This window comes from Cyprinus carpio, chromosome B1, assembly GCF_018340385.1.
Source record: "Cyprinus carpio isolate SPL01 chromosome B1, ASM1834038v1, whole genome shotgun sequence".
Lineage (NCBI taxonomy): Eukaryota > Metazoa > Chordata > Actinopteri > Cypriniformes > Cyprinidae > Cyprinus > Cyprinus carpio.
In genome coordinates this window covers 29,651,056-29,673,899 of record NC_056597.1, presented here as the reverse complement: position 1 = coordinate 29,673,899, position 22,844 = coordinate 29,651,056, and the positions used below count along the sequence as shown (strand labels likewise).

At 34.9% G+C, this 22,844-nt stretch overlaps 1 protein-coding gene across 2 annotated transcripts in view; it reads left to right on the top strand.

Annotated features, from left to right (window-relative positions):
* Positions 1-20,424, top strand: part of LOC109087037 (serine/threonine-protein kinase N1-like) — a 34,339-nt gene extending 13,915 nt beyond the window's left edge. For both annotated transcript variants that reach the window (XM_042717168.1, XM_042717167.1), the window contains exons 2-22: positions 7,945-8,246; positions 8,511-8,659; positions 9,297-9,417; positions 11,649-11,794; positions 12,877-13,090; positions 13,201-13,395; positions 13,689-13,798; positions 14,599-14,742; positions 14,911-14,986; positions 15,181-15,310; positions 15,836-15,923; positions 16,008-16,090; positions 16,178-16,253; positions 16,360-16,451; positions 16,535-16,711; positions 17,250-17,312; positions 18,386-18,462; positions 18,555-18,697; positions 18,782-18,889; positions 19,054-19,134; positions 19,875-20,424. In XM_042717168.1, coding sequence (XP_042573102.1) covers positions 7,945-8,246; positions 8,511-8,659; positions 9,297-9,417; positions 11,649-11,794; positions 12,877-13,090; positions 13,201-13,395; positions 13,689-13,798; positions 14,599-14,742; positions 14,911-14,986; positions 15,181-15,310; positions 15,836-15,923; positions 16,008-16,090; positions 16,178-16,253; positions 16,360-16,451; positions 16,535-16,711; positions 17,250-17,312; positions 18,386-18,462; positions 18,555-18,697; positions 18,782-18,889; positions 19,054-19,134; positions 19,875-20,078 — 2,779 coding nt within the window. In that variant the 3' untranslated portion in view covers positions 20,079-20,424. The remainder of the gene's footprint in view (positions 1-7,944; positions 8,247-8,510; positions 8,660-9,296; positions 9,418-11,648; positions 11,795-12,876; positions 13,091-13,200; positions 13,396-13,688; positions 13,799-14,598; positions 14,743-14,910; positions 14,987-15,180; positions 15,311-15,835; positions 15,924-16,007; positions 16,091-16,177; positions 16,254-16,359; positions 16,452-16,534; positions 16,712-17,249; positions 17,313-18,385; positions 18,463-18,554; positions 18,698-18,781; positions 18,890-19,053; positions 19,135-19,874) is intronic.
* The last annotated feature ends 2,420 nt before the right edge of the window (positions 20,425-22,844 follow it).

The following is a 22,844-nucleotide window of genomic DNA, read 5'->3' as shown; positions in this document are numbered from 1 at the left end:
CAATAACATTATGCTCTTTGTTGTACCTGCATGAATGGTCATGTGACATGCATTTTTGGCTGTGTAGTGTGGACGGAGAACGTTTCTGAAATGCAGTGAAAATGCAAGTGTAGAAAATGCTTTTTTAAAACAAAAATGCACTAGTGTTAACGGGGCCTGAGTTTGATACTGCAATGTAGGATTAACACTACAAAAGCAGTGCTAACCATGCTCCGGAGCAAGGATTTCATACCCCCAAGTAAAAAGCAATGCTAACCTCGCTGTTAAACATTCCTCTATACCCAGAGTTTACAAGGACGATAACCCAGGGTTAAGCACTTTGTGAAAAGCCCTAAACATTGTTATTTGACCTTTACTGGCCTGCATGTGCTGTAAAAGTGAACCTGCATTTATTATCTTCATTTTTTTACCGTTTCATAACCCTTACATGTTTGTTCTCATTTTTTGTTTGTTTTTCTATTTTCCTCTTTTCACTATTCATTTCCCTGTTTTGGAACTCTTCTTACTCATTCGATTCTGGGTATACTGGGTAATGTATCATATAATTATTAAAGTAATAGTTTCAACTTTTTTTGATCTCTTCCTGTGTCCTCACTCAGTTACTGTCAGTGACATACTTTTTGTGTTCTGTTTAGATGATGATGGTTTGATGATGATCTTTGTATGGTAGTGTCTCAGTGCAACTGCTTGCATCTGTTTCTCTGTAGACTGCACAAAATGCAGCACGCATGACTGGAAAGAGTTTAGATCAACGTGCTTTTTGAACTGTAGTTGAGGGGTGGAGCTAAGTCACTCTTTCTCTCAGTGTCTTAATCTGTCGCTTTGCTTTTTTCTCCTCCTCCTTCCTGCAGCTCACCCCCACACACTGCTTCCGTTTTTCGCCTTTCTTTAGTCGAGGGGGAAGCTGTCTCTGTTGTGAAGTGGTTTTGATACAGAGGGTCTCGGCGGGGGTGGGTGGACTGATCGCCGCTCCAGTGGGAGATTTTATTAGCAGTCTTTATCACGGCCCGGTGGGTTTTATTAGGTAGATGGAGCAGGAAGATAGAGGGTGTGGCATGGCTAACGAGGAGGGAAGACATGAGCAGCACAACGAAGACAACAACACCACCCATCCAGAGACTTCAGCTACACTAGGGGTAGGCCCTGTTAAAGACACCACAAATCCTGAGTGTTTATGTAAAGAATTCTGTAGAATAAAGTTTTAGAATCAACACTGGAATGCAGTTGATATTCAGTGTACTATAGCTGCAGTAATGTGAAATGTGTTGTTGTGTATAAACAAATTAGCTTGTTTAAAGAAATGTATTGTGACCATAATCTATTATAAATGTATTATATTTTTACATAGATATCTATTATTTGTATTAAAAAATAAAACATTGCTAAATATAAATATATAACAATTTTTTACGTCACTTTAAATCATTTTAAATAAAAAATGTAAAAGTATCAATGCAGTGATTAGAGACTTTAGTTTGAAATAATTTATGTAATATTAAATTGCTAATATATAATACAGTCTATAATTACAGTGTATTAGATTTTTTTTTAAAGTTGCATTTAAAATGATTTACATTTTTATTTTTTTAAATATTGATACAAAGGCAGTGCTGCAATACTTAATGTCAGTTTGCAACTATTTTTCTTTCTATTAAAGATGTATTGTGACTATATTGTGTTATAAATTAGATTATTATAAAAAGATATAAATAAATATAATTTGTTTAAAAGAATAAATATAATAAATAAATAAATATCATTTTTACACGCCAATGTAAATCATTTAAAATAAAAAAGTGTAAAATATATAATAAATGTTAATGCCATTTATACTTAATAAATAGTTTTACTTTATTTTAGAGTATATAGTATAGCATTGCAAAATATTAATGAACTTTATGAATATAATGTTTTAGAAATTAAAAAAGTTACGTTTCCAAATTATTTACATTTATTTTTTAATATATTGATACAAAGGCAGTGCTGCAATACTTAATGTCAGTTTGCAATTGTATTTTTCTTTCTATTAAAGATGTGTTGTGACTATATTGTTATAAATTATAATATGAAATTATATAAATAAGTATTATTTGTATTAAAAAATAAATATAATTTTTACATGCCAATGTAAATCATTTAAAATAAAAAAGTGTAAAATATATCTAATAAATGTTAATACCATTTATACTTATAATAAATTGTTTTACCTTATTTAAGAATATATAGTATAGCATTGCAAAATATTAATACACTATATGAATATAATGTTTTATAAATTAAAAAAGTTATTTACATTTATTTTTTAATATGTTGATAGGAAATGCAGTGCTGCAATACTTTACTTATCCATTTGTACTTCCTTAAAAAACAGCTGTTTTTATCACCATCTTTGGCTTTCCAGGTTTTTCTTGTTCTTGTCGATTTCTCCCTCTTTATTTTTTCCAAGAGTTAAAGTATTCTTGTGTGGACCGACTTTTGTTTTCTTTGTGGGCCGTGTCCTCCATCCCTCCCCTAACATTTCATATCTTTGCAAGTTGCATCACATCATTTCCTCTCATCCCCCTCTTCCTCTTCTGACTCTCCCTTGTGCTTTTCTGTCATTGTTTATGCTCTTCCTCTGTCTGACACTCTTCATATCCTGTCTTGCTCTCTCATAGGTCGTTTCTAGGCCTTTGTGAGAGCTGATGCATGTGAGCTGTCACATCAAACTGGCCTTAGATGTTGTCTCAGTAGAGATCTGATGACTTGCATTCGGGTGAAATGGCCGAAAGGATGCTGTGGTTGTACGCTTAAGACCATAGTTGCTGAAACTGTAACACTGTAACCACAGCGATTAGCTCTGATGTTGTGTCACAGAAAGAGTCCCACAGAAGGGTGTTTAGGGTTGTTATTGCAGTGATCTTGTACTACGGTCAGCTTCTGGGTGCCAGGACTTTTATGTTGGAAATGTGAATTGGTTTTAGTCCAAGTTTGATTGAAGTTTTGATATTTGTTAATGGTGCTCATGGTTGTTTAAATAAACTATGTCCATCTTCAGACACACATCAAGGACACATTTGCACCAGATTCTGGCATAAAAAAAACAAACCGATAATAAATTTTCCTGAAAAATGGGAGATATTAAAATTCTATACTACTTTTTTTCTGAATATTAAAAAAATTGACTTATATTTTAAATTCTATAAGAAGTGTATTTTTTAACCATCTTAGCATATTTATTTTGAGATTTGCTAAAGATTCCATTTAACAGTATTATTAAATTTAGTGTTTTTAAAATATTAATTTCCAGTGAGTGTTAGAGGATGAAGAAAAAGAAAAGAAGAAAAAATGAGCATGCACAATTGGATATACAGTTGGCCAACAGATAATTTTAAAAAATTGTCCAATTACCAATATGGTAAAAATTTATTGCATATCTCTGTTATGTTGTACCTGGCCTTTTGGGTTGAAATGATCACATTTAATGTTTTAGATTAAGTCTGATTTCAGACAAGCCCCTATTTTTAATGCAGATGAAGAAATTAATATTTTTATTTAGTAAGGATGAATTAAATAGATCAAAGTGATAGTAAAACATTCACAGTTTTACAAAAGATTTCTGTTTTAAATAAATGCAGTTCTTTTGAATTGTCTATTCATCAAAGGATACTGAAAAAATTATTAAGCTTCATAAATGTTCTCATAAAATGTTGTTAAATGTTTCTTGAGCAGCAAATCAGCATATTAGAATGATTTCTGAAGGATCATGTGACATTGAAGACTGGAGTAATGATGCTGGAAATTCAGCGCTGCGTCACAGCAATACATTACATTTTATAATATCTATATATAGAAAACAGTTAATTTTAATTATAATAATATATCACATTATTTCTGTTTTACAGTATTTTTACTTGGTGAGCATAAGAGAAAAATAACCTTACCGACTCCAAACCTTTCATTGGCAGTTTAGGTATAAAGTCAGATTAATTTAGTTACTGTACACTTAAAAAAAATTATTAATTGAATTTACTACATTTTTTTTTAAGGTAAGTGGTTGCATTAAATTTATTTTAGCTACATTTAAATACACAAATTTAGTTGGATAACTTTCAACTAAATTTGTGTATGTAGTATCATTTTTTTTCAGTGTATCGTTTTGTTACTTGTGTAAACTAAAGCCAAGCCAAGTTGGTCTTGTAATAAAGGGCTATTTTGATGCCAGTGAGTCAAGAATCTTTCTCACACACTCATCGCTTCTGTTACTGTAAATGACTCGTGTTTTTGTGTAAGGTAAACTTTACTGCAACAGTCTAGTCATTGTGAGCTAGTTTATCTGAAGCTGAATCTCTGCTAGTGTTGAAATGGTGTTTTTGCAATTATCCGCATCAGCCTCAGGCTCTCCGTGTTCATTTGCTTTTATCAGATAGCAGTTTGATCACAGGGTCTGCTAATCTTCAGGGTGTGTGCTGTGGAAAAAAAATAATGTTTAGACGACTAAAACTGTTTTGGAATTTCAATTTGCATCTGTTGGCTTAATTTGGGCATATGTGACCTGTTTGTGAGTTTCAGTTTCACAATAACTGAATGCATCAAAGACTTCAGAGCAGCTGCTTTAAGCTCTTTGATTTCATACTGGCAAATTTGGGTAAATTTCCAGTCATAATTAACAAGGCTGATGTCATACAGCATGTGTGATATATTGAAATAATCACACATAGGAGATAAGAAACTGGGAGATAGAAATAAGAAACTGGGAGATAGAAATATGATGCAAATGTCTCAGATAAACAATGTAGCTACTACACTTTAGACCCTTTTGGAGTGTGTTTTGGACATATGGGGTGGCCCATATGGCAAAAATATCATATTATGATTTTTTATCAGACATGATCATGATCCACAAGCTTATCTTGATTCATTTTTTATGTTGGTTTTTACTATTACTTTTACTATTTTGCAAGTTACTGAACAATAGAAACTAAGCCTAATTAATATAAGTTAAAAGTCCTTAAGCTTATTGAATACAAGTCAGAACAAAGAAACAAATGACAATTAGTCAGTAAAATAATTAGAATAGTTGAAAGTTTTAATTGAGTTAAACAGTGCTTTATGTTGCATGTAAGTCTATTTAACAGTAGCATTTTTCAGATAAGAAATACTGCAGAAACTGAAATAAAGTGTCAAATGCAACACAATATCAATGAAATATACATAGTTTTTTTATTTTTATTTATTAAAGCTACAAAAGTTATTCAGCTATGAGCAGTGAGTTATTTTCTCTTTGTCTTTTATTGTTTGATTAATGTTAAATGATACAGACAGCAGGAGGTTTATTAAGCTGACACATGGATCTAATATACTGACACACATCCTATTTTCTGTTTATGAACTGATTACATTCACTTAAGACAAAACCGACTGTGTTTATGTAAATACACACCAAGCAGGTGAGAACATTTTGATATTTTTTGTCTGCATCTGATTATTTATGCCTAAAATATACTTCACATGTCTATGTTCCTCTTCATCCTGGAGCGCGTGCACAGAAAGCCGCCTGTCAGTCATCACCAGATTCGATTCACTTTCATGGCTTTATTGCACTTTTAATAACTCCTTTTAACGTCCAACATATCCCACTCTTCACTTTTCCATTCATCCATGTTTCTTTTTTACTCTAACATGTTAAGAACCTGTGAAAGCTGTGTGGATATTTACACACTAACATAATATGGCACATTTATAGTATGCAAAAGATCACAGTTTTTCACATATTTCACAGTTTTAGTGTATCTTTGATCAAATAAATGTGGTCTTGGTGAGAATGAGAGACTTCTTTCAAAAAGATAACAAATCTTCCCGACCACAAACTTTTGAACAGTCGTGTACATATGGTTTTTCTGCCCACACCCACTACTGAGTTTATCTTGGTATCACCCTGTCTCACATATGTACTAATGCATTTCTCCATTTTCCTCTGAATTGTTTATGAAGGTCCTTCCTGCCTTAGTTTCTTAGAGGTCTTCTGTTACACTGAATGAAGGCACATTAGTACTTCAACAGTTTTTATATAAAATGATAAATTAACACCACTTGCACATCATAAGATAAATGGGTATTATTACTTGACAGTGAAAAGAAGCATGTACATGGAAACAATAGCCTTATTCCCCATACTGGTGTCATCTAGTAAAGCCAAGCCTTTGCAGAAAACAGGAAGAGAGCGTGCAGAGGTTTAACCGGATATCCTGCACAGGGAGGGCGACCCTCGTCCACAGCTTTCCCTTCCCTCATCTCTTTCGCTCTCTTTTCCTCCGTCTCCCTCTATCTCTCTGTTTCTATGCTACTGGATAGTGGTCTCATTGCCGGAGAGAGGAGAATGTGTTGGTCTGGTGAATGGGATCACTGGGAATATCTGGAAATACAGGTGACATTTAATGATTGACCGGAATGTTGGTTTTCAAAATAAATCCAACAGATGAAAAGGGGCTTTTTTGCCAATTTTCCCTTAGGTTGAGTGCGAGTTGCTACAACAAAACAATAGGAGATTATTGTCACCGTAGTGTTCAGTTTCACAAATTATGACTGGTAAATAGTAAAACAATATTAAAAATTGCGTAATTGTGGAAAAATGTGTTGGCTGACTGTTCTTGATTGTTTAGTGGGTGTAACTAGTGTGTCCTGTAAAACATTTGTTTAAGGTTTTATGAAGTGGTTTTAGTGTGTAACTAAATCTCCAGTGTTCTTTTGAAGATTTGGCAAGCGGTTGTGTATTTTTACATAAGATTTTAACTCTCAGTTCTTAGTAAAATATCCATTCTGGTCCTGCTGCATCTGATATATTTGCTTTTTTTAAATATCTCTCATCCCAGCATTGATTTTATTTAATTTTTTTTACTGTCAAAGTGAACTTCTCCAGACTGTTTGCATTCATGTGTAATCAATGGTGGTTGCTTTTACAAAGCTGTTTTGTCTTAAGAATTTATATTATTATCTCTCTAAATTCAGCAAATTGAAGCTCTCTCAAAAGCTTCTGGGGTGTAATAAAATAACGTTTCTAAACTGACTGATCACAAATGTTGCAGGTTTTCATTTGTTAAACCAATAAAAGCTGATATCTTGCAAACATTTTTGGGCAATTTGTTTCTGGCAGGCAGGGTTATCTTTGGAGCAGTGAATAGTATCCCAACCTGGAAGTCATGACTAGCAGGATGGAAAACAATAGGGAAAATGACCCCAGATGTCTGGAATCCACTGTTAATTTGTAGTTAGTTGGTTTCAGAGCTGTGTAAATCTAATGTGAGGAACTTCCAAGCAGAGTGATGGACACTTTTTATAGTTTGCTTGTGGGTACTTGTGTTTTGGGCCAGAGATCCGATGTGTATTCTCCACGGTTTCTGAGAGAAATTTTGGGATATTCTCACGATTTTTCATGTTATGTTAAAGAGAATATGGCTGATGTATATTGCAAAGGTTTTTCCAATCTGACACAAAGTCAAGATTTATAGTCAAGGTTTATATCAGTCCACCCTGAAATAAAGATGTTTAAAGGGACATTGTTTAAAGAAGTAGGCTGATAGGTAAACAGTATATCCCAGAGCACAAATTTATTTCCAAGTTATGTAGTTGAAATTGCTGCACCTTTGTTTTGGTTGTTTATTTTTCAAATCTCATAGATTTCAGATTTACCCAACAGCATCTAAAAGCAAGAACACTGTACTTGCTGGTCACATGGTCTTTTCCTTTGGGCACATCTTGGCCAGATAAGCCACAATGTGGATGAGACTTTATGCCAGCATTCCAAAGTCTGGCTATGTCAGACCTAAGATGATAATGAAGTGATCTCAATGGAGTGCATTTAGTGAATTACTAAGATCTCAGGATATCTGAAGCTGAATTTGACTTTGATCTGTAGTTGAGGATGGGAGTGCTTCATTTTTTAAAGTTCATCTTTCTGTTTTTCAGAGTGATCCCGGTGGGGTTGTCAGTACTAGAGCAGCTAGGCTTGGACCACAGCTCCGATTTCTCTGACTCGAGTGTTCAGCAGCGGTTGGATGAACAGCGAGAGCGAATCCGTAGGGAAATCCGGAAGGAGCTGAAGATTAAAGAGGGAGCAGAGAATCTCCGCAGAGCCACAACCGATAAACGAAATGCTCAGCAGGTGGAGAGTCAGTTGCGAAGCTCCAGTCGACGTCTGGACTCGCTCCATGCTCAGCTACAAGAGCTGGACGCTCATATCGTCGTCAAAGGGACGGATGATTCACGTGGTGAGTGGACACTGACTGCTGTGTATGAGTGATGATCACAGTGATATCATGAAAGAAAAATAATTCATGGTTTGTTTTCGAGTGGATGCACATGCATTCAAATACTCATAAATATTTAAATCCAACAAAAACACATATGTTTAAGGACATAAATTATAGATGCCTGAAATATTATTAATTCATGTTTTCATATCAAAAACCCTGATTTTACACGTTGCAAGTCCCGTTCTTAAATCCCTTGGCTTTTTAACTTCTTATCCCTAGATGATGCTCCCCAGTCTCCGGGAGCAGAGGGTAGGTCTTCGGCGCATAAGGAGAGAATCACTGCCCTGGAAAGACAGTTAAACATCGAACTCAAAGTCAAACAGGGGGCCGAAAATATGATCCCCATCTATGCCAACGGCTCCACTAAGGTATACACATGCACACACACAGGCTCTGTTCCAAAACTTGTGATCGGGGTTGGTAAGATTCTTTTTGGTCTTTGAAATAAGTCTTTTATGTTCAAGGTTCCATTTATTTGATGAAAAATACAGTAAAAAGGATTTGTTTATAACAATGCAAGTCTTTACTGCCAGTTTAATGCGTTCTTGCTGAATGAAAGTATTAATTTCTTTAAAAACGCAAATCTTACTGACCCCATACTTTTGAACAGTAGTGTACCTACAGAGTCATCATTGGTGTGCTCACTGCAAATGCAGTCAACTCAATTATGCTGCTTCCAAAATCAAAGGCAGCATCGCATATTCATGGTGAAGGCAATCCCAGAATGCATTTTTTGGTGTTCTGGGAAGATGCTAGATGAGGCAAGACAGTTATTATATTTTTTTAAATGTCATTCGATACTAAAAAGTGAAAATAAAAAGAGCTCAATGTGATTACAAATGAAGTTTTACCTAATATTTGTGTGTGCTGTTTTTGAGTATTAGGGTACTCCAATGCAGCTTATGTATGCAACAAGGCAAAGATTTCGGAACAGAGCCAGTCTGTCAAAAGATGTTTAGGCACTGTTGACTAACTACAGTGGTGTGTGTTTGTGTGGGATTTTAGGATAAGAAAATGTTGCAGACAGCTCAGCAGATGCTTCAGGACAGCAAGACAAAGATTGACATCATTCGCATGCAGATCCGGAAAGCAGTGCAGGCCTACGAACACAAGGATGATATACAGGGTATGGCTGAAAGTGTGTGCGCTACTCATGCATTGTTGCTTTTAGAGTCTGATTTCATAGATGAGCAAAGAACTAAACAGATCAATATCCACCTGAATCCCAGAAGACGAGTGGTGTGAGTTTTCAGGGTGTGGAGTGTGCAGTGTTTATGCAATCTGGAGAACAGCATGCACACACACACACACACACACACACACACACACACATAAGCAGTGAGCGAAGGTCATACAGATCAATAAATGAGTGTGTTATGACCCCGTTTGGCTTGGAGTGAACCAAACACACATAGACACAAACACAGAGTCAGGTAACTGATGACGGTCAGTTCTCACTCCAACTCTCCCATCTCCTTTATGCTTCATACACACACTCACTCACACACACACCTTTTGATTGACAGTTTACAGCAAAAAGCTACAATATATATATAAAAAAAACACAGAACAAAGACATTCAAATAAATATAAATATAGTATTTACTTACTTTTAAGTGGTTCATTTTCATGTAAAGCACATGTATCCCAGTAAACATTAAATAATCTGTTTAATAAATAAGTTTCTTCAACAGTATGTAGTATAAATGTAATCATTTAACACAATATTGCTGTTTTAATAAATAAATGCATCCTTTATGCAAATGTGTGCATATATGTGCACTATATATATATATATATATATATATATATATATATATATATATATATATATATATATATATATATATATACACACACTATATAGAATATATAGTATTTTCTTTGTTTTTGCAGTACAAAATATAATTTAATATGCTATTGCTGTAAAAATTTTAATTCTCTTCCATTATGATAATAAACAGAGCACAAACACACCTAAGCTTTGCATGCTTTCGTAGTAATTATAGCTTATTATATCATAATCCAGATAGACAAGATACTGTATCATATCATATGAAACAAAAATGTTACAGGCAGCTTTAGTTAACACACATTATTTAATACTCTATATACTGTATAAACACACACACACACACACACCTTCAATGTGTACATGTACACACATGCACTCCCTGAGTTATTGCATTTGGCTTTATGCCTTATTAGGACACAAAAACCTCACTCATTCAAGTGATATTTTCCCTCCAACTCTGTCTTTTGTCATGTTTTTTTGCTCCCAAGTCTTTATTTGAAGCAGCTCAAGGGGAAAAAATCGTGCTGTATCAATAAATGATTTTACTGGGACAGTCCTAACACAGGCGCTAGCTCACACACAAGCACACGCTCTTCTAGTCTCAGCTAGATTAAAAATATATGAAAATCTGGAAATAGTAAACAGCCTGCAGTCTCAGTTATGTTAGGACAAGGCTGTCAAACTCAATTCCTGAAGGGCCGGAGCCCTTCAGGGTTTTGTTCCAACCCTGCTCCAAAGCTCATTCCATGTAGTTTTCAAATAAGCCTGAAGGACTTGATTAGTTGGATCAGGTGTGTTTAATTAGGGTTGCATCTAAACTCTGCAGGGCTTCGGCCCTCCAGGAGTTGAGTTTGACACCCCTGTGTTAGGACATAGAGATTTATTTTTTTCCCTGCACTCAGGATCTTTTCGTTTATTGACTGGAATGCTTTGAACTGCTTGTATTTCAGACAGAACCAAACAGATGAAAATAAATGTTTATATAAGACCCGGAACAGCATGTCAATGTTTTTGATGGTATGACAGAATAATATAACACATCATCTTAATCTTTCAGTTTATAATCCTTAATAATCCTCTTATTTCTAAAAGTCTGTAGCTGGCAGCATGTTAGACTGATCTACAATCATCTCTCCTAGTTTGCATAAGTGTAGTAATTACTATATGGAAACTCACTGTCCTGATCCGAAATCATCCCTCAGATGCACACAACCTCATGTGCCATTTATTGTATCTTAGACGTGATGTCTGTATGGGGTTCACATTCAGTTCAGTTTCATTATGGTTAATGGGTAGTTGACATTTCAAGCAATGACAGCAGTGTCCTGCAGTGTGAAGTGCTTGTCTTTATCTAAGCTTGCAGTTTTTGTTCTTTATATATACATTTTTCTTTAATCAAAAGGTGTTACAGTTTGCCATTTGAATTCTGTACTTTGTTGATTCATCTTGAAATGATATTCTTCCTTGCTGTTTAATTATGAGGTTTGAAATAGCTCTGACCCATTCAGGCTGTGGGAGTGATATTGATAGCCTGATATGTCTGTTTGTGTGTGTCTCTTCAGGAAAGCCTGACCCATGTGGTATGGAGCTAAGGATTGAGGAGCTCAGACACCATTACCGTGTAGAGCACGCTGTCGCCGAGGGAGCAAAAAATGTCCTTAGACTTCTTGGAGCCAGTAAAGTACAGGACAAAAAGGCCATGTCAGAGGTATTATACTAACATCGTTTATTATACTCGTATCATTTGGGGTTAATAACCCCATAAAAATAAGTCAATAAGGTTTTTTTATTTTTATAAGCAAGGATGCATTCAGCTGATCAAAAGTGACAGTAAAGACTTAACATGTTCCAAAACATTTCAGTTTCAAATAGATTCTGAATGTTCTATTCGTTAAAGAATTCTGAAAAATGTATCACAGTTTTCACAAAATTTTAAACTAGTTTCACTATTAATAATAATAAGCGATATTTCTTGAGCATATTAGAATGATTTCTGAAGAATCATGTGACACTGAAGACTGGAGTAATGATGCAGAAAATTCAGCTTTGTCATCACATGAATAAATTATATTATAAAATATATTAACTTTTTACACAATATTGCAGTTTTTCTCTTTTTTGCATATATCAAATAAATGCTAAATAAATTATATATATATATATATATATAATTAAATAAAATATTAATAGATACTTTAAAAACATTAAAAAATCAAGAACCCATATTATATTATTATATTATATTATATTATATTATATATTTTTTAAGAACTTAGAAATACTTTTATTCAGCAAGGATGCATTAAATTGATCAAAAGTGACAGTAAAGACAGTAAATTCTGCTTCAAATAAATAGGGTTCTTCTGAATGTTCTATTCATCAAAGAATCCTGAAAACATTATTTTTTCCACAAAAATATTAAACAGCAAAACTGATTTTACTATTGATAAAAATAAGCTCAATTTCTTGAGCAAATCAGCATATTAGAATGATTTCTGAAGGACCCAAAATTTTGTATATCAAATGCATTCTAATTCTATTCTAATAAATTCTTAATTCTACATAATTAAATAAAATATTAATAAATTCTTTAAAAACATTAAAAATCTTAACAGACCCCATTTTATCATTATATCATGCATAAACATAGCTTTCAATTACTTCTCAATTAAGTAAACTCTGCTTTTCATTATTGTAGTATCATCTATATCACGAAGCACTGGTTCTTTTGATGCCCCTGCACTCTTTTAATACATCATCCCTCCTGTCTTCCTCTCTCGTCTTCTACAGGCTCAGTGTCGTCTGAGCGAGTCATCTCAGAGGTTGGATCTGCTGAGAGATTCACTAGATCGGCGGTTAGCAGAACTTCCTGAGGATCACCCCAAAGCATCTGTTATCAAAGAAGAGCTGGCTTTAGCCTCCTCACCAGTGTTCAGCTGTCGACACAGCGCCCCCTATGTGCACAACCAGTACAGCACCCTCTCCAAACCCTCTCCCCTCACTGGTATTCAAAAACATCTTTTACACCAATAAATGCCTGTTTATTTCATTTAGTTTAATAGAAGTCACCAGGTACTTATTTTCCTGTTTTTGTCTGTGTGTGTCTGTGCATAGGCACTCTTCAGGTCACATTGCTGGGCTGTATGGGTGTGCTAGAGGTGGTTCCCGGACGTTCCCGCGGCAGTCAGGTAGTATTGCCATGTCACAGTCCGGGAGAAGGACGGTCCTTTATGCGGAGTGGAAAAGGCCTGTACAGTCGCAGTGGCAGTGTCAGTGGAAAAAACCCTCCCAAAACAGATGAACTCTCCTGTGAGTGCATGTGTGTGTTTGGAGGATGTAACATACATAGTGTGTTTAGTCCTTGGTGATGTGTGAGATTTTTTTATATAAATGTGTGAAGATAGAACAGGATGTAGTGCATCTGAGCTTATAACACTTGGGGTGTTGCATTATCATGCTGGCGAGTGATTGGTTGACTTATTCAACAAACTTACTGACACAACAATCATTTAGAGATTGTATCAGAAATCAGGAAATATTGACCTTCATTTGATCTCAATTAAAAGATACAATTGTATTCGTGTGTGTGTGTGTGTGCGCAGCGGAGGTGAGCGCAGTACTGAAGCTGGATAACACAGTCGTGGGTCAAACAGCATGGAAGATGGTTGGAGAACAGGGCTGGGATCAGACCTTCACCATAGAGCTGGAGCGAGTGAGTTAATAGTTAATAGTAGATTTACACAGATTACAAATTCAGTGACTGTTTCATTAATTAAAGCTCCAGGCAATAGGCTGTAATTATAATTACAAAATCAAAATCCATTGGCTGTGTAACATCAGTGACTTTACTGCTGGAACATCTCAGATAACTCTTAAACAAACAAGGGCATGCTATTCTTATCTAGGAAAAAAGCAGATCGCACATGCAGAATGATTAACAGCCATGCAAATTAGGACTTTTTCCAGGATATATAATATCCGTACAGTTATTTGATAAATGAAACAACTCTGAAATGCTGATGAAATGTTAACTAAAACTGAAACTATTTAAAGTAGTTTTCTGCAACTGAAATCAAGCTAAAATAAAATAAATTCAATATTTGATTAAAAAAAAAAAACTAAACTTAGAAAAATAGAAATGTTCCCTTTACAACTAAATGAAATGAATAGTATAAGTATTAATTTACTAAAATGAAACATGTAAATAAATAAATAAATAAAGCTAAACAGATACATATAAACTAATAATAATAATGACAAAAGCACATAACAGAATTACGAAAACGTAAATGAAAACTAAAAATATAAAATCAAAAGCTATTTTAAAATATGAATAAATACTAGAGTAATATATATTGCAAATAATACTGAAGAACTGATCAGATGTAAATGTATAACTTCAGTGCAGAGCAAACATCTGCCAAATGTATAAATAAAAGTAAATGTGATGTAATACTAAAACAATCACTGTCTCTGATACTGACGTTGATCATTGTGTCTTTATGTGTGCAGTACAGAGAGATGGAGATCGCAGTGTACTGGAGAGATTACCGATCTCTGTGTGCACTGAAATTTCTCAAGTTGGAGGATTTTCTGGACAACCAGAAACACAGAGTACAACTAGAGCTAGAGCCACAGGGACTGCTGCTGGCAGAGGTACACACACATGTGCACTCAAAAATGTGTTTTATCCCACCCCCAAAAAGATTCTGCCTCAGTGCTTTGTTTAGTTACTTTATAAATGCACCCAAACCAAAGAGATGTACTAAACTGGCCAGCATTGAAATATGTGGTTGACATATGTGTACCATCTGGCTGCCTCAGGTTACCTTCTTTAACCCTGTGATTGTGAGGGGTCCTCGGCTAAAACGGCAGAGGAAAGTTTTCTCCAAACAACAGGGTAAGGGGCAAATAAATGTTTTCTCTATTTACAATAAATGCAAGAATCTGTTGATTACTTTATCCAAATGCACTTCAAATTGAGCTGAATGTCATTTCATGTTGACTTTAATTTCTGACATGCAACTTGAATGGTGTTGGGCTCCATCTAGTGGTCAGAGGTCAGACAGTGTGTATGTTTGTGGTCAAATGCAGGAAAAGCGTTCACACGAGCTCGGCAGATGAACGTTGATATCGGCACATGGGTGAGGTTACTGAGGAATGCCATACCAACCGTCAACAACACAGGAACCTACAGCCCTCACGCACACACAGTACAGACAGGGTAAAGCACACACAAACACACACATTGTACATGTGTATTCATAGATATGTGAAAATAATTCAAAGGATCATCTGCTGAGCACCAGCGATCTTCCCAAATTTGTCCAATTTACCAAAATAAATGCTTTTAAGATTAATATTAGTATTGTAATTTTACCCTTGTTCTGTGAAATAATAATAGTAGTAATAATAATAATAATTAAATACTTTTTTTTTTTACAGTACTTACAAAAGTTTTATTATTATAGTAATATTTCTTTTTTGGTTTGTGTAATTTATAAAATTTAATACAATAAAATAAATAATGAGGGTGATAAATAATAAAAATAATTTATTATTATTATTATTGTTGTTGCTGTTGTATAGTCAAATTGAATGGGTTCCATAAAAGCAACAGTGTGAATTATTATTTGAAAATATTTACTTTTATTTTACTTTTATTATATTGGAAAGAATAACCAGGATATTGTATATTTTCATTTGTGCTTTTATTTCTGCTTTAAATCAGCAAATGTTTGTGTTACAGGGAGATATCGGTGGAGAAGTTGAGTTTAGATTATGACTCACCGATGAAAGTGGACATTCGTCGAGATGTGCAGGATACAACCGATCTAGTGAGAGATTCTCTATAACTCCTCCTCTTTCTCTTTAACCCCGCCCATCTGTAACTCCTCCCCTCTCTCTGCTTCTTGGCACAGGAACGGCAGCTGGCCACTGAACCCGTCTCTGCTCTGGACTTCACCACACCTGAACGCCAAATCAGAACACATTCACTGAGCAGGTAGACTCAAACACACGATATGAGGATTTCCAGGTACGTCGGCGTCTTTACAGTGCTTTTTAAGTATGTGTGTGTTTATGTGTGCAGTAAACAGAAGAAGACTCCTTTGAGCCTGCAGGATTTCCGACTAATAGCAGTTCTTGGCAGAGGTCATTTTGGAAAGGTAGTCTTCATCCTCCCTGGCCTTCAATCATTTCTTTGATCCTACAACTTCTTTCTTCCTAGCTTTAAATCTGAAATTTTCATTATATCATATCTGTGTCTGTCAGGTGCTGTTGACAGAATACAAGAAGTCAGGCAATATGTACGCCATTAAAGCCCTGAAGAAAGGAGACATTGTGGCCAGAGATGAAGTAGAAAGGTAAACAAAATAACTTTGTTGTTTTTATTTTCTTTTTATGAAATGTTTAAATGTTTTCTTGTTTGCCTCTGTTTTTCCTTCAGTTTGATGTGTGAGAAGCGCATTTTCGAGACGGTGAACAGTGCGCAGCATCCCTTTCTCGTGAACCTGTTTGCGTGTTTCCAGACCCCAGAACATGTGTGTTTTGTCATGGAGTACACGGCAGGTGGCGATCTAATGATGCACATACATGCAGATGTCTTCACTGAGCCACGGGCTGTGTATGTAAACCGTTTGTCAGGTTTTGCTACACTTTGTCTCCTTAAAGATGACCTGAAAAAAACTGAAAACTGAAATTGCGTACACTGCTGTTCAAAAGTTTTTTAAAAAGTTTGAAAGAATCACAGTAAAATACAGTAAAAACAGTAATGTTGTGAAATAGTACTACAATTTAAAGTGACTTTTTTATATTTTAATATATATTAAAATGTTATTTATTCCTGTGATGGTAAAGCTGAATTTTCAGCATCATTATTATTATTTTTGTGACATTTTAAGTGTCTGTCACTTTTGATCCATCAGAAAAAAATGCAAAAATATTGTACTAATTTAAAAAAAACTCTTACTGACCATAAACTTTTGAACGGTAGTGTATATTGTGGGGACAAAGAGCTTAAAAAAAAGTTTATTAATTACTTTAAAGAGTATGTTTATGATGATAACATATGATATTTAGGTTTAGGGATAGAAGATAAAGTAGAAAATAAAAAAAAAAAAAAAGAAAATATAATAAAAAATTTAAAATTCACACTGTTTCAGGTTCTATGCTGCTTGTGTAGTTTTAGGGCTTCAATTTTTACATGACAACAAGATTGTGTACCGGTGAGTATGCAAACAGTTGTGTGCACATGTTCTGGCTTTGTCTAAAGATGTCTATAGGACTGCCCTCTACTAAGGATTTTTCTGGTCGACTAGTAGTCATTTATTTGAAGCATTAGTCGACCAAGTGCACGTTTATTAACAAACCATTTAAATTATAATAATGTGCCTTTAATTGCATACATTGCCTAATAAGTGCTCAAGCACACACATAAAGCTTGCCACAGCGCACTGGCAGAAGTAAAGTTTATGAGTGTGTCAGTGAAAACAGTAAGAAGACTGCATTAGCATTTTAATAATTTGATAAACAAGTGCCCTTTTTGTTTTCGGATTAAGAGATGAAGTCGGCGACATTGACTTGTCATCTCCGCAGTATTGGACGCACCTGCATGCATGTTTCATACGAAAGATTATGTGATTTTGTTTTTTGTTTTAATTTTTTATTTTTTAATTTGGAATTTGACTTTTTATTCTTATATTTTTAATGTCTGTAAGTCAAAGAAATACACAGAGTTTCATGCTCAAGTTCACAGAGACCGAGATGGCACAAAGGGCATCATGTTTGCTTTCATTGTTTTACAAAATAAACAAATAAACATAGAGTTTTTACAGATTTGAAAGATGTATTACTCTTATCTGTATAAGCATAAATGAGGGAGTATTTTAAGTGCAAGTGAACACACTGGTGCCTCCATCTTTCCTGTAGCAGAGAGCTACTATTCAGCTTCCACACTCCACACAGACACTTGAACAGCGCACATTTCTCTAGGTTAACATGAGAAAGTCTAGAAAGGCCATGTAAAGTTGCTGCTACTTACATATTTCAGATGATAAGTCTTATTTGAGGTCAATGAATGATAGTCGAGCGTTTGGATGTCCTGCCCAATGTACTGTTTTACACATAGACCAGCCGTTAACAATCTGCGTGACTTCGCCTGAGGATTTAAAAAAAAAACAAATTGTGCGACTAATAAAATTTTGGTCGACCAAGCCTCTTAACGATTAGTCGACTATTAGGGGGCAGCCCTAGATGTTTTAAATACATATTGCATGTATTTTTTATGTTTTCCCACCAGAGATCTTAAATTGGACAACTTGCTGCTTGACACAGAGGGTTACGTGAAGATCGCCGACTTTGGCTTGTGTAAAGAAGGTACTCTTCCTTTTCTCTCTCTTTCACATACTTTTGATTGTGCTTGATATAGTCAGGAGCATTTGTCAGACCTGTTTTTGTCTCTTTCTCAGGGATGGGTTTTGGGGACCGGACCAGTACGTTCTGTGGGACTCCAGAGTTTCTGGCTCCAGAGGTTCTAACAGACACGTCGTACACGCGGGCCGTGGACTGGTGGGGACTCGGAGTGCTTATATACGAGATGTTGGTGGGAGAGGTGAGAAATTTGAGCATTTTCATTTGAAATGTTTGAAACGTTCTTACAGTTTGGCATCTGTCCGATCAAAAACTGTCTTTCTAGTCTCCGTTTCCAGGTGATGATGAAGAGGAGGTTTTTGACAGCATAGTGAACGATGAAGTTCGTTATCCACGGTTCCTTTCCTCAGAGGCCATTGGCATCATGAGGAGGGTAAATATCTCAAACTGATTTTCTGAGCCTACCTACATTCAATTTATTCTGCTGGCGCAGCAGACTTGTCCTGCTAAATGTCTTTCCCACACGATTTGCTGCATATGATTTTATGTCAAAATGAAGTGTGGATAAATTGAAATTTTACGTGTTATTTTAAACAGTTACTAAGGAGAAATCCAGAAAGACGACTGGGTTCCAGTGAGAAAGATGCAGAGGATGTAAAGAAACAGCCTTTCTTCAGGGTAAGAGAGATCTTTGCTTTAATAAACACTAATAATATGTGAAACACTAATCATTTAAAATGTAGTCTTAAACCTCTTTTTCAAAAAGTATCTGTTGAGGGTCCTAAAAAAATGTAGTTAAACTTTTTTTAAAAGATAATTTTTTGTTATTTATAAATTGTTAGATTAAAAATAAATAAATAGGGACTGCATTCGTGATATAGTTTAGTGTAATTATGAAATTAAAAGCTGCAATTTAATTAAATAACTGATGTGGTGGGTGTTTCAGAGTCAAATCAATTTTTTTTTTTTACAACAGGAATATCTTTTCATAAATAAAATAAAAACTACTACTTCTAATAATAATTATTATTAATGATACCACCAGAACTGTGAGCATGCAAATGTGTCATTAAATTATTGAAATATTTATTATTTATATTATTTATATTTAATATTTATATCCAAGGGGTTCGGCTGACAGAAAAACCTACTAAACAATGTTGTGAATCCTGTATTCATTTGTAATATTATTATTTTTTTTTCATTTATAACAGAATTTTAATATTAGCCATTTATTTTTTATCAGTTATCATTTACATTTTTATATGGTTTTAATTTCAAAATCTGTGCATCCCTCTTTTTAATGTTGAAGCTATTTTTTTAGTGTTGCATTTATGCTTTGCATGTGGAATGACGGCATAAATTCTAACATAACTAAAATAAAATATATGCTCATACATGTACTTTCACTTTTTTAGACTATGGACTGGGAGGCTCTTCTCCTCCGTAAACTTCCTCCTCCCTTCCTTCCGACTATCGGAAACAAAGAAGACGTCAGCAACTTCGACGAGGAATTCACAACAGAAGCGCCGGCTCTCACGCCGCCTCGTGAACCCCGGGTGCTCTCGCGCAAGGATCAGGACAGCTTCCGTGATTTTGACTATGTCTCTGACCTCTGCTGAGAGCATCTTCACTGTGATAGTGCCGTAGAGAGACATTTCTGCTCCGTGACTCAGCGACGACGAGGACAAGAGCGACCAATCTGAGTGTTTTGTGTGAATTATGAATGTGCTGGACCTGTGAACACTGTGATGGAAGAAAGAGGAGGACAAAAAACTGTTAGAATCGGATTAACGACAGAAATCTTGTTTCATTTCCAGCAGTTTTAAAGGTGCATTTGATCATTTTTTTGCGCTTCAACTCAAGCATCACACTGAAGTGGTCAGTTACTGATGCAATCGTAGAAAAGCATTATTCACAGTCAGCAATGACTCATTTATTCAGCTAGTGAAAGTGTCCAATAAAAAGGTGTGTTACTGAAACGAGTGAGTAGCATTCGCCTGGTCATGTGATCTCATAATGGCGGCCCCATCAGAGGGCCCTCTTCATATAAAATAAAACAGTCTACTGATATGAATATAGACTCTTCATTTCATGTAAACGGTCATACTTTAAACTCTATTTAGAAGTAGTGTTTATTTCTTTAGGGCTAAAACATTTTTCTTTTTATAAAGAAAAAATGATTGAGTGCACCGATAAACTTGTTGAAATTTTTGGTTTGTCTTCAAGTGTCATTTCTACTTTTGAAAAATGTGCCTTGTCTTGATAAAGGCAATGTGAAGGTAAATTTTAAAACTTGAAGCTAATCAATAAAGGTCACACAGAAGCATCTCAGTGAACTTTTGTAAAAGATACGACCAAGAGCATGTTGGGAAATGCATTTCTGTTTATTCTCACATTTACGGAAAAATGATCTTTGATGACCACAGAGGAGCTGGTAACAACTGCAAAATCTTCCTCCATTCAGCCTTCCGTCTCTCATATGATGTCCATTCAAACAGGAATAAATTCCTAAGGAACTGGTTCAAGAGACGCTTTTCTGTGACATTAGATGGAAAAACAGAGTTGCGCTGAATGCAGAATTATTGAATTAGGCTTGAACTTTAATGAATGTGTACTTGCTCTTGGAGTTCTCAGTGGTTAAGGAGTTAAAACCTCTTTAGACTTGTTCATCCTGGGTATTTCTCATACGTTTTCAAGCCCTTCATCTCTTACATGTTACGTGTGAATATCAAGCATATTGAAATATAGTAGAGCAGTCCTTTTTGCAGACAGCCTTGGTCTCCATTCATTAAGTGCACTTTTAGTATTGTTACCTTAATACATTTTTACAAAAACAAACCTTGTATATAAAGTTGGTTTGAAGAAAAAATGCCTTAATATTGTTCCTGTCTGCCCTGGTGTCTGTTCTTACGGTTTGTGGTTTTACTTCAGCGAGGGAAACAAATGGCTAGAAAATTCAATCTTGAAATCGTGTTTTCCATTTTAAATATGACAGCTAGGAGACATGTCAGCATTTCTTCGTCACTTCATTGCTGCATTTTGTTTTAAATACATTTCGAGGCTCTGTTTTTCTGAATCACGTTTCTTTTTGTGTTCTCAGGCCGAGAGCGCAGTAGCTCATGTGGGAGAACTGTCTTTTTTATGTCATTTAACGTTTCTACAATAGCATATGTAAAACTAGAGCACATCAAGACAGTGTCGTGTGACAAAATGACAGATTATGTGGATTCATACCTAACAAGGTCTTTGAGAACTCAAATATTTGATCTTTTGCATGTGGTTATTGTGCTGGAGTAATTAAAGCAGAAAGAATGTGTTTGTTGATTATTTTCACAAGGTCCAATCATGATTTTGTTTGCCACTGAACGTACATCTGCAAACATTTTTTAACAGGATTAGATAAATCTGAGCAAAAGTGTATAAAACCACTTGTTTAAATACTCGAAGGCCTCTCAGTTATCAGACTCTTTGTCTCTTATTTTATAAATGCTTTTAAATAGATATATGTTTTCACAAAAAAGAAAATGCTATCTGTTTATTTTAGTCATGACACAAATGAATGGTGACTAGTGACTGTTACGTGTCAGTTCTGGTTTCACACTATTACCTCAAAACCTGTTTTGATGCCTTTGAAACATCATTTTGTGCAGTTTTTTATTAGACAGTTTGTGTGAACAGCACACTATGACATATGTTTCTTGCAAGGAGCAGATTAATAAATTGTTTTTAAGCATTTGATTGCACACACACACACACACACATAATTGGATGAAGCAAAAAAAAAAAAACATACTCTCGCACACACTGTGAACAAAGTGTAGCAAAATTGCAAAACACATACATAAAATATCTGTAAATGAAAGACATGTGTATCATTAAATGACAAAAATTTTCCTCCTTTTTTCCTCTAATGGTAAATTGTCTGCAGACTAATGCATGTCCTGTACCATTATACAATTATACAAACATTGTATTTATAAAGCTGTTGTTGAGATGACCACGTGTGTGTATTGTGGTGTTGTCTATACATTTTTACAGACTTCCCTGAATTAAACAAAGCACTTTTTTCCTGTCAAAACAAGAACTTGCTCCGCTAGTTAGTGTTGTTACCCACATTGACCGCTAGGGGCAAGTGGTGCTGTTTTACAAACAATATTGCCTAAACATCAATTAAAAAAAAATAAAATAAATCAGGAACAGTAATAAATATAATAAAAATAGTATATATTATACAATACAATAAAAAAATTATGCATTAAAAACATTAATAGAGACTTTTCACAAGAGTGTGATGACGCATTTCACCGGTCCTCCGCTGCTGCAGCTGTACGGATTCTTAATGCGTTTGATTGCAACTACATCACCGTATTTTTAATTATTATTAT